This window comes from Callorhinchus milii, unplaced genomic scaffold (assembly GCF_018977255.1).
Source record: "Callorhinchus milii isolate IMCB2004 unplaced genomic scaffold, IMCB_Cmil_1.0 Scaffold2, whole genome shotgun sequence".
Taxonomy (NCBI): domain Eukaryota; kingdom Metazoa; phylum Chordata; class Chondrichthyes; order Chimaeriformes; family Callorhinchidae; genus Callorhinchus; species Callorhinchus milii.
In genome coordinates, this window is record NW_024704743.1 from 71,318,133 (window position 1) to 71,330,603 (window position 12,471).

The 12,471-nt window shown below is 37.8% G+C and overlaps 1 protein-coding gene across 1 annotated transcript in view; it reads left to right on the forward strand.

Moving 5' to 3' along the window:
- Positions 1 to 12,471, forward strand: part of dnah5l (dynein, axonemal, heavy chain 5 like) — a 157,819-nt gene that overhangs the window by 19,652 nt on the left and 125,696 nt on the right. The window contains exons 10-17 of the mRNA XM_007897565.2: positions 462 to 555; positions 685 to 783; positions 908 to 1,089; positions 4,036 to 4,155; positions 10,988 to 11,189; positions 11,767 to 11,862; positions 11,955 to 12,128; positions 12,250 to 12,258. Of these exons, the coding sequence (XP_007895756.2) occupies positions 462 to 555; positions 685 to 783; positions 908 to 1,089; positions 4,036 to 4,155; positions 10,988 to 11,189; positions 11,767 to 11,862; positions 11,955 to 12,128; positions 12,250 to 12,258 (976 nt within the window). The remainder of the gene's footprint in view (positions 1 to 461; positions 556 to 684; positions 784 to 907; positions 1,090 to 4,035; positions 4,156 to 10,987; positions 11,190 to 11,766; positions 11,863 to 11,954; positions 12,129 to 12,249; positions 12,259 to 12,471) is intronic.

Consider the following 12,471-nt stretch of genomic DNA (forward strand, 5'->3'; position numbering starts at 1 on the left):
ACCTTTCAAATAGCAAAGGATTAGAATTAGCTGCAGTATCCTACATGTGGTCTAATTAATGTTTAATAGAGAATTAATATTACATGCATGGACTTTGCATCAATTTATGCTTTGCTTGATTTTATTTGCCTTGGTAATTGCTGTCTCATCGTGGAGATTATTTTAACAAATATTGTGTCATTCATGCCAAATCTTCTTCCTGTTTCAGTAATATTCAGTGTTTTGGAGCCAACATGTATTACCTTATATTTGTTTAATGGTATTTTCCAATTATCTGTCCAAAGTCATAAATCTCTCTAAATCCCCTTGGATAATCAGTGTTCCCAATGTATGCTTGTTTCCTACACAGTGTTTTATCAGCATTAAACTGAGAGCTGATAAAGATTATCACAATAACTGTGAACAAACGTGTTCTTTGACCTTTAAATAACTTCATCAAGTTGTTTGATTTATTTTTCTAGCCTTCTTGATCAAATTAAGAGTCCTCAAGTGAGAAAAGTGGTGGGCATTCTTCAAGTTGCAAAGTCAAGATCACTGAAACATTGGAGAGAACTGGTATTTTTCATTATCAAAGACACCATGTTGTTCCCTTTTGAGAATCTGCATGTAATAAAACACATTTCTTTTATCACATGTTTTTCAATATTACTTCTGTATAATAATATTTTGTTTTTTAAATTGAAGGATGGAAACATCACTGACGTAGCCAATGAAGCAAAAGACAATGTGAAGTACTTGTACACATTGGACAAATTCTTTGGGCCTCTTATGAAATGTACACCTGTAAGTTTAAAAATATATCATTAATTTTGCTTACCATAATAAGCCTTGCATTTGCTACCATAGCATGGAATACAGACTATAAAAAACAATGTTTTATTTTTTACATCTAATCTCCTGTGTGCAGGTTACCATGCTTGACCATATAACCAACTTGATGAACAGTATCCGTATGATACATAGCATCTCAAAGTATTACAACACCTCGGAACGAATGACTTCTCTCTTCGTCAAAGTTACCAATCAGATGATCAGCACGTGCAAAGCCTACCTCTGCCAGAATGTTAGAACAATCTGGGAGCACGACAGGTGACTGGATTATTTATCTTTAAAGCATGGGGTTTGAATTTGTGCATTCATTGTGGTGTGGAATGTTGGGTCTGAAAAAATTTCGCTTTTCAGACGGTCAGCAAAGCACCAGACACTTCTAGTGATTAATAGCATGGGTTAAGATGCAGATTGTCCCTCTTTTCTAGCCAAACAGTATTCCTTAATGCTTAAGCAATAATCTTAACCACCCCCATACTTTTTAACATTTTCTATTTATTGCACCACTGTTGTAGAACCTTTTAGTGAAAATGCCTGGATTGCTGCGTTATCCCACCTCTAAATAATTGGACTGAGACTGCTCCAAGTCATTTTATGAAATAGTGAAATATGCTAATATTCAGAAGTGATCTTTCTTGTGGACACAGACCACTTATGAGAAAGGTATACTGGAGACGGGTGGCTATAAATTGGATGGCTGCTATTACTCCTTACCTGATACAGACTCTTAACTAAAAAAAATGCTTAAATTCTATATGGAGCTTAGCATCCCCAAATCGATTTGTAAAAAGGATTACTAGTATATTTGCAGAGTGGTCTAACCCGCATTGTTATTGCGAGAAACAACAACAACAACAAAATTACATTTGTAAAGCAGCTTTCACGTCGGGAGGATGTCCCAAGGTGCCTGGGTTTGATTCCCGGCAGGGCGATACTTTAGGTAATTTTCCTTACTCCACATGCCTCTGTTTACCTAACAGCAATTAGGAATCCAGTTGTCAGTCAATTGGCGGTCAGATTGAAGGGGGTAATAATTCCTTAAAAAAAGAAAGAATTTGATCACTCAATCCACGAATGTTTGTGGGACACTGCTGTGCGCAATTGGCTGCCGCGTTTCGCCCACAAAATATACAGTCAATTTACATTCTGAGAAGAGCTTTGAGACGTCTCAAAGATGTGATAAGCCACTATATCAAATTGCAAGGATTATTATTGTTGTTGTTGTTTTGAGCAACTGTGAAGATGATCTTACTACAATTCTCTAGCAGCCACACAAGCAGGCACTAGTTAAGACTTCTGGGAACTACAGCTGAGATCTGATTCTTTGCTCTCTTTGCTTAGTGAACACCAGCCTGTGTTTTGTCCTTCCCCTATTACACCCCACTATCAGGTGGGTGAGCTTTCAGCCTTTTTGCCCTGACTCTCTAGAACTCCATCCAGGAGTCCTTCTAACTCACACCCTCCTTCACCTGCTTCTCAAAACCTACCTCTTTGACTCAGTCACCATTCTGCTCTGCTCCTACCTCGGTTGCCCGTCCAGTATTGAAAAGCACTGTTGGATATTCCCCTGACATGAAATGTGCTATATTAATGTAGATTTGAATTGTATTGGAAATTTGTATTGTACAAGATCCCCCCCTTTTTTAGGTCTCCAGCAAAAGAAAGTTTCTGCTGCTACTTGGCATGAAGAGTTCCTGTATGAATCCATACCTGCAACCCTATGCACCCCGACTGATTGACAGGGTTGCACAGGGTTAAAGCCATGATGTCGTAACTTGGCAGTCAGGATAAATTTAGAAGCTAATAGCCTTCATTAGTCCAAATGCACTGGCATCCTTTGATTCTTAATACAAATACATTTACATAGCATGATACTGCACGGAAAAGAGGGATTTGGCTCAACTAATCCACGCTGGTATTTATACTGCACACAAGCCCTGACCTATCCTACTCATCAACAACAACAACAAAATTAAATAACAAAATGATAACAGAAGATCTCACTCTGGTGGCTTCAAGACATTTAACTTCATATCTCTGGATTCCAGATGGTTAATTTAAGTGATTTTGTTTATTCCTAACTTTTTCACAAGACTTAGAAAGGTGAACTGAAGCTTTCCTTTGAAACAGGTGGAAAAATAAATGCTGTCTAATGTTACTGAAGACATATAGGTCTTATAGGTTTGGAGTTATTGCAAGATGATGTAGATACATTTTATTATTGGTGTTTGTTTATTCTTTGCAAGTCTCAGGGTAGATAGTACTGAAAGCAAATGGGGGAAATGTTCCTTGCCTTAAATGAGTACATCATAAAATTGCATGTTGACAATTTTCTTAAAATCAAGTGCGATCAAAGAAAATATTTACCTGCTCACTGAAAATAAATAGTGTGGTGAAATTGCTGTTTCCTCCAATCAATTTTACAGTCACAAAAATCATGTTCCTACTGTTGTAGTGAGCTACGCTTTGGAAAGAGGATTAATTTTTGTTGTTCCACAATAATTTGCATTAAGTCCTTTTCGCCCACAAAATAGACAGTCAATCCACTTGACAATATATTCTGTGAAGTGCTTTGAGACGTCTCAATGAAATGATAACGTGCTATATCAAATGCAAGGATTATTATTATTATATGGCGCCTTTTACAATGGATGCTTCAAAATTATGGGCTTGGACACCAAAGTACAGCACTCTATCTCCATCTCCCTCTTTCCCTATAATCATAGGTGCAGTGGAAAAGGTGGGTTTGTAGATTGTTTTTTAGTTTTCAGATTTTTTGTGCTTTATTCTACTTGTCCCTGTTTTACATTTTGATAGTTTCAGGATTTGGTCACGGTTGTAAATACAAAAACAACGTGTTTTCTGACACCAATCTATGCCAGAGAAAATCCTGCTTCACTGAAGCATTCTGAGAGTGATTGATTATAGAGTACTGTTTGTTGAAAAAATCATTAATCTCATTGTGTCCATACTGTACAAACTATGGAGATGAAAAGTACGAAGTGAAATGGGCCACAATCACTTTTAAGCACTTTGAAATTAGTAGTTCAGCATTCAAATGTTTTCATACTTGAAGTATAACTTTAATTGAAGAAGGCTTCTGCTGTTTATTCCTAAGTATAATACGCAGATAAATGTTTTAAATTGTTATTCTAGCAAAAACAAACTTTTATTTAAGCACATCCATTGTTCTCTCTTTCTTTGTAGGCAAGAGCTTCTTAAGAGGATTAAAGAATGCATTCAGCTGAATGTTGAGTATCAAAGCAATTTTCACCGAATTAGAGAGAAGCTTCGGAAAAATCCCAAGGAAAAGCAGTTTGAATTCAGGTAATTATATAAACTTTTGATATCCACCAGCTTCAATAATGTTGTTAATTACTATCACCTCATCTGCAGAGCTCTGTTTTAACGTGCTCGTTGGGATCCATTAAAATCCCAACCAGCCTTATAACAGTGAGTCAGTGCTTCCACATCATGATGACACCAACTACTGGACTAGTGACCTCACTGTGCATTTGCACAGCTTTCTGTGCCATAAATGGTTGATTTTTCAGGCCACAAGATTCCAAGATTGGTTTGGATGAAGAAGGTCCTTTCACCTATCCAATCTCGTCCCTCCAGAACACTACTATACCGTACCCTCATCACTGAATCAAGCTACTTTTTGAATGAGAATAGTTTTCCTAGCCTTTACAACCTTTCCTGGCAACATGTTTCAATTGTTGATTACCCCCTACATGAAGGAAAACTTGATATCAGTCCTGAAATTGCCCTTTACAATTCTAAACATACCTCTTCTTGTTCTACCTTCTTGGTACATCCCAACGTAATGATCTGGGTTTCCTTTCTGAATCCTATTGAAGTTTTATACACCTGTGTGAGGTCCTCTCTGAGGCATTTTCTCTCAAGACTGAAGAGCCCCGGTTTGTCTATTCATTGCTCATAGCTCTTTCCTCTAACACTGGGGATTATCCTTGTGGCTCTCCTCTGCACTGCCTCTAGGGCCTGCGCAGAACTCTTATGTTGCAGTATGTACAGTATTCTGTATATTCAAGGTGGCATCGGACCAGAGCACTGTACAGCCTGAGAATGACATCTGGGGATCGCAACTCAACTGATTTAATAATATTCCAGCATCATGCTTGCCTTGTTTGCTGGCCATTAAGTTGCTGCCAACGTCACTTGCTGTGTGCTACTCATGCAGTGTATGGGAAACTGGTTGGTGTGTGGGAAGCGAGCTGCCAATCCACAGGGCACCTATGTTAAGAAACATTTTATAACAGGGCTCTACTGTATTATGTTTTGTAGGCCCATTGCACAGTTCATAGCAGTCTATGGTCTATGGGTTGGACGATAGGAAGGCTGGCATCTCAGTCCTAGACTTCTGCCAGTGCTACGTTCAATTGATTCTCCCTTATTTACTAAAAAAAACACTTTTTTGAGAAATTATTACTTTAGTCTGCCAATTATCCCAGCCGGGTGGCTATTCTTAGGAATTCACCTCGTGTGGAATTATAAGTTTGAACCTATGTACCCACTGCTATTTAGCAACAATGTTCTGCATGATGGATATGGTGAGGCACATGATCCATATCTATATGGTTTTAACACTCAAGACCTCAGTAATATTTCAGCGAAAAATCAAAATATAACTAAGTTCAGCTTGTTCTATGAATTATATATATATATGAATATTTCTCTTGATTCCACTGTCTAATTAAATGTATTAACAATATCAAGAACAATCTCTAGAACATAATTTTATTGTGGTTGTCATACGTAAAAGATGTGTGTTTATGTATTGATCATTTTCAGAAGATAATCAAAAACAACCGTTTCCATTTACACAGAAAATGCAATTAAAATCAAGGTCAACCTGATTTAGAGTCACTGACACAAATTTACTTTTTCTGTACTGGAGCTTGTTATCTTTCTGTTCTCGTATTTACTTGCAAAAAGCTCATTGGTACTGCCACATGTGAAGGCAGACATTCCTCTACCTTTAGAGCATTCAATGCTAGAGAAATTTAGGACCTTTGGTTCCAGCATTTTCACTATTCGGTGTGATTTCTATAAGGAGACAAGATTGCACAGGAGCTAGAGAATGTGTGAAGTTGCTGGAGGCAGATGTCCCTATTAATGTAATGCTGAGTTAATTTGCACACTGGAAAATAAATCAGATGGATGAATATAAATTTTATTGGTGGGATGATCAGTTAATGCATCCACTCAGCACAAAATGTGTTTTTCCCATAGCTACAAAATTATACTTTTAATATATTACCATAAATGATAGATTTAGTTATGCCGGCATGCTTCAAACAACGCTGTGTTTTTCGTTAACCTTTTCCATCATTGTATTTCTCAGATCATCTATAGCTTGTAGCATATGGTGTTCTCATGCACTTAGTGACACACAATGAAAGCTAAAAATCATTAATGATTTGAAACATGCTACTTTATGGGGAAGCGGAACAAACATCAGCTTCCCAGGAAAACAATTGTGTGTCTCTCTGACATCTTGTGTTGTACATAGATATTTCTGAGTTCTGATCCTTTTCCATTAATGCACAGATTGGTATATAAAAAGGAATTTTGGATGGCATCTGAAAATCTGTTTTTGCTATTTTTTACCAGAGGATGGGGCAATTGCCATACATGTTGTGAATTATGTCCCCGTTTTAGGCCTTTTCCAATTTGGTCATTGATCGGAGCAAGAAACAATGATTTATTTATCTCGTTGAAGCATGGAATCATATTAGTGAAATAAACATTCGATACAGCTGTAATGCTACAGTTGTATAGTTGTAAATGGGTAAATCATGAATGTCTGAAGCTGGCGTTGAGATTTTGAAAAGTGACTTAAATGCCTCCATCCTGAAAAACTTAATGTGATTTTGCATATCTTGGAAATGTTTCAAACTCAGAGATGTACAAAAGAGGCATTAATCATTCTTTAAAGGGATGTAAATCAAAGTCAAAAGCTGTGATCATAGTTAGTTTACAGCATTGAATGAGGGCATTTGATTCATGGTGTTTGTACTCATGCTGGCTCCCTACCGGAAGGATATATTCTAATCCCTGCTGTTTCTCCATCTCCTTCAGTATTTTTTCTCAAGTACTTATCCTGCTTCCTTTGAATTATGTATTCTGGATTCAGCTTCAAACAGATGTTTATGGTAACGATTTTAACAACTCTTTGTGTAAGACGAATCCTAAATTTCTTTTTCGTTTGGTGACAATCCTCAACTTGTGACAGATGCTTATGATATCCATTTAGATAGCTGGAGACAAACCATCCTTTTTTTTTACAAATGAGGATATCTAGTGCATATCATAGAATCATAGAATATTATAGCACAGAAGAAGGAGATTCAGCCCATTGTGCCTGTGCCGGCTCTTTGGAACAGCTACCGAATCAGTCAGACTCCCCTGCTCTTTCCTCATAACCCTGCAAATGTTTCCCTTTCAAGAACCTATTTAATTCCCTTTTGAAAATTGTAAGATGCAAGAATTAATAATAATAATAATAATCCTTGCATTTGATATAACGCTCTTCACGTCGGGAGGACGTCCCAAAGCGCTTCACAGAACATACTGTAAAGCGAATTGACTGTATATTTGTGGGCGAACACGGCAGCCAATTGCGCACAGCAATGTCCCACAAACAGTCGTAGATTGAAAATGACCGATTTATTATTGTTTTTAGTTTTGGAGGGATTATTATTAGGCTCTGTGTGGAGTAAGGAAACTTGCCCAAGGTTTCGTCCTGCCTGGAATTGAACTCAGGTCTCTCGCTTGCAAAGCGAGTGCTCTAACCACTGAGCTACAGGACTCCACGGAGTGGAGTTAGCAGAACAGTTAAACAACTATGTATATACTAGTCCTTCCACCAAAGGATTCTAAAAGCAATATCAATTGCATAGAGGTGGGCTCAAAATAAACCTAATTAACTGAAGATATGAAGCAGAATCCAAAAGCAAATACTATATTAGATTTAGTGTTTAACAATAATGCTGATCAGCAATTTGCTTCAGTGAAAATTGTATAGATTGATTTATTAATAATCCTTACATTTTATATGGCACCTTATCGCATCATTGCAACATCCCAAAGTGCTTCAAGGAATTTTGCTATTAATTTTGGTGACAGTACTTGTAAGTGAATGCTGCATCAGTGTTGCATTAAGGGTAAGATCCCTTATAATGCAGTGACACGTAGATAGGTGCAAAGAAAGGAAACAGTGGATAAAGGCCTATAAATCCATCAAGTCCACTCTCAGGATAATTCTTTCTCATTTTATATCCCACCAAACAGTCTAACCTTTCTTCTTTCCTGTTGCTGGCACCTCAGTCCCAGTCAATGGGATGTGAAAAAACAGATTAAATGGAAAATAAAGCATTTCTCTGGAAAATTCCTCTGATATCTCAAAGCAGTCAGTTGATTGAGCTCCAAGATAGGAGCCCAACCATTAATAGTGTAAAAGCCTATATTAGTCAACCTCTGCATCCGCCAATATTGCTGTTAGTAACAACAGCAAATTACACTTGTATAGCGCCTATCATGTCAGGAGAACATCCTAATAATGTTGGTGCAGCACCATTAGACTCCTTGTCTGTAGGCTCTGGAACTCTATCCCCCAGTGCCTTCGCCTTGCCTCCTCCTTTTCCTCCTTCAAGACCTTTCTCTTTGATCGTGCCTTCAGCTCCCCTCTCGACTCTCTGCCCCCTCCTCGCTGCCTCCCTTCCCTCCCCTCAGCATTTCCCCCCTGCTCGGGTCCTGACCCAACTATCCAGCGCCTTGGGACGTCCTCCCGACGTGAAAGGCGCTCTATAAATGGAATCTTGTTGTTGTTGTTGTTTTTGGTTCACTAGCCTATATCAGATGCCCACCATGTGAACGAGCATCCTTATTTCAAGCTGGAAGTAACCTTTTCTTTCCAGGATCATGGCATGACTTCTAGTTCTTAAACAAAAATTGATTGAAGATCTTGCCATCTGTCAATACACCGTCTTGAAGATCTCGACAAGATCAATCCTTGGGCTCCTCTGATCCAATGTAGGAATACAATCAAAAGGGCTGAATCTTTCTTGTGATCATGAATAGGCCAGCTCTTCAAGCCTTTCACTGGAGTTTCTCCCTCTAAGGAATCAACCTCTGCAGCTTTTCCATTGTCTCTAGACATTTTATGAGACGTAGTGACACAGTGCTCCAGAAAAAAATGTATGAACATAGAGCTATGGTAAAAGTTGCAGGAAGAATTAGGTGCTGAACTGGGAACTAAAACTGAAAAACAACAAACAAGAACAACATTCATTTATATAATATAGGTGTTTCCCCAACACTGCACTGGAGTCTCAGCCTAGACTGTGAATGCAAATGCCCATCATCAGGCATAAGTCCACAACCTTTAATTCAGAGGAGAGAGTGCTACCAACTGAGCCATGAGATGAATGACTAATTAATCTGCAGTGTCTGGGAAACTGAAAGGATCTAATTTCTCTTTTCAAATAATGCATCTGGGATCTTCAATAATCACATGAAGAACAGACAGACGTGTGTTTGATGCTTTTTAATTTGAATTATATTATCAGTGTTACCCTGATATCTTAGCAGTTGGCTTAATATAATAATAATAACTTACATTTAGAAAGCACGTTTCATATAAAGATATTTCAAAGCACTTCCCAAAATACCATGTAAATACTTAGAAATGAAGCAAATGAGGTTCTGTATAAGCGAACCCAGTGTACAGAATATTATGTAGCCCCTCACCCCCCTTGAATTTTCAGCAAACACAGAACAAAGCCACTTATGTTGACCAGGGCTGCTCTTGCAGCAGAAATGTACTTCAGACTGATGCAGTGCCTTCAGGAGAAGAGAATAAGGAGAGAAAATCAGAAAGTGAAAGAGAAATAAAACCCGGATGACTGGACACACACTGTGTACTGTGCTTAATAACTCTACCAGAAACAAGCTTAGATGTAGCCAGCGGCACAATTGCCTCATTTGCACTCATTATAAATGCTATTGGGAGGATTATCGTTTTTGAGCTGAATGAGAAATATTTGCCCTCGAGATACTATCACCAGTAATATTTTACCTCTTATGTGTTTTGATCCTTTCTATCCCCTATAACAAAATGTTTTTTTTATTTCAAAGAAAGTTTTCTTAAAATGTCTTTAAGCATTAACACAATATGCCAATCGTTTTGCACAGGCAATTGGTGGCCCAGTTCATCTTATTCCTTGTTTTGGAGTCCTATTTCAGCCAGTCAGTTTTCAGGTCAGCCAATTCCTGGAGTGGCTCGATTGAACAGGTGGGTGGCAAGTTGAGATGAGCCGGCAACCAATTTGTAGCCACTTCACACAGGGAGAAAGACCTGACGGGTGCCGTGGTTCCAAATCCTGACGTGAGACTTGAACCCACAACCTTTTGACTCAAAGGCAGAGTGCTACAACTGAGCCAGCCTGACCCACAGATAAAGGCAGATAGATGGGACTGAATGAATTGCTCTTTAAACAAGCTAGCACAGACACAATGGATCAAATGGCCTTCTGTGCTGTAAACATTTCTATGGTTATTTTTAGGGAAAATTCAGTAATAATAATAATCCTTGCATTCGATATACCGCCTTATCACTTCTTCGAGACGTCTCAAAGTGCTTCACAGGATACACTGTAAAGTAATTGACTGTATTTTCCTGGGCAAATGAGATGAGGGGGTTATAATTATGAGGGTAGGCTTAGGCTGGTTTCTTTGGAAGAGTGGTTATAAGGGGATCTAATAGATGTCTTCAAACCTCTGAAAGGTCAAGGAAAAGTGAATGATTATTCCTGCTGGTTGGTATATCAGTAGTCAGGGCCAAAAATTCAGGATTGTCAATGGAAATATATATTTTTTAGAGTATTACTTGAACATGGACAATTAATTTCCAGGTGGTGTATAGTGGTGTTCCAAGTGTTTCCACTTATTATTATAATAGATTTTGGCATGAATTCCCGCATTGGGACTTTGAGATCCCAGTCTTAACTGAAACTGGGGAAGCATTTTGTTGGAGGTACTGTCCATTGACTGAAATGTCCTCTCTGTCTGTTCAGGTAGACGTTAAAGATCCAATGATCTCATTTAACTGGAAATAATATTTTTCCTATTTCAGTGAAAACTATATATTTGGCAAGTTTGACACTTTTTGCAAACGTCTGGAGAAGATTGCAGATATACTAAACACTATGGAAAATCTCTCAGATCTGCAGAATGTTAAATTAGAAGGTTTTGATGAGATATATTTGTGTTACCAGAAGATTGTCAATAGCACAATGTCAAAGAGCTACAATGTATTGGACTACAGAAAGCAAGAGGTACATTTTCAAATGTTATTACATATTATAAAGAATTTATTTTTGCGTTGTTGTTTAAAATATCTGTATTTGCCAACCACTGATATTTTAATGGTACAATTTTCAAATGGAAAAATATTATTACTCCATTACATATGACTTGATTTGAGGCCATTGAGGTTGTTCTCCTTCAAGACTGTGTGTGTAAAAAAAAATCCCTTTAATAAGCTTCTTTCAATGGAATATAACTGAGCTTCAATGCACAATGGTGAAAAACATTTTTATTGTACTGTGCAGTTTGAACCTTCAGAAAAGAAAAGCTTATAGTAAGTATAATTGGGTTCAAGTAGCAACTAAATGTATTTCTGTAAAGAGAAGAGACTGGGAGGCTGTGGGATAGAGAGATACGATTCAGCTCAATCAAAAGGTAATGGACCTGTTAGGTAATATAGACGTTCCCTGCTGCTAAGGTATCATGTTCCTCCAGTACTCTTATCCTGGTTAATGCAATATGTATTTTCTTTAGATGTGCCACATGATCTGCAATTACAATCTATTCTCTGTGTGGTAAGTGCTAGTTTAACAATTTCTCTTTCAGTTTGACAACGATTACCTGGAATTCAGATACCAGATAGAAGGGCTTTATCAGTCTTTGCAGATGTTTGTGGATTCCTGGTTTGAGCAATCCTTAACTGTAAGTAATGTTAAATGATTTAAAAAAAAGCCTACCTAATTTTTTTTAAAGAGACTACCTGTTGCTCCAACCATTTCTTGGTCTCTTTCTAGACAGAACGAATGTTAGACCTACTGGCCAAGTTTGAGCGTATTGCTGGTGCACAGCTGGATCTTACTGATAAGTACTTGGTGGTGTTGCAGAGATATGGGCGAGACTTAGATTTTGTGCGCAAGACCTATCAGAAACAAAAAGAAAATCCACCTATACCTCGCAATGTTCCATCTGTAAGCTCATTTTTTGTTACTAAAATGTTTCTGGTTTCAGTTCTTTGATTTGATGCAAGCTATTTCTGTATTGCTGTTAGCAAGTATGATCTGAAAATTAACAATCTTCCACAAACTCTAGGTCACACCTGTACCTGCTGAATCCATGGATTCCTCTTTTCACTTTGGTTTACTCCTTACATGTTTGCAATATTCTCTCATTCAAATCTATCCATGTCCATTTCATTTTGCCATCTTTCCCTCACCTACTGTTCCTCTCTTGAACTCAAGTTTCACCTTTTTCAGTTTCCCTTGTACTCTTTCTTACTCCAAATTTTGATTCTGAGGAGATATTGGTGTTTTT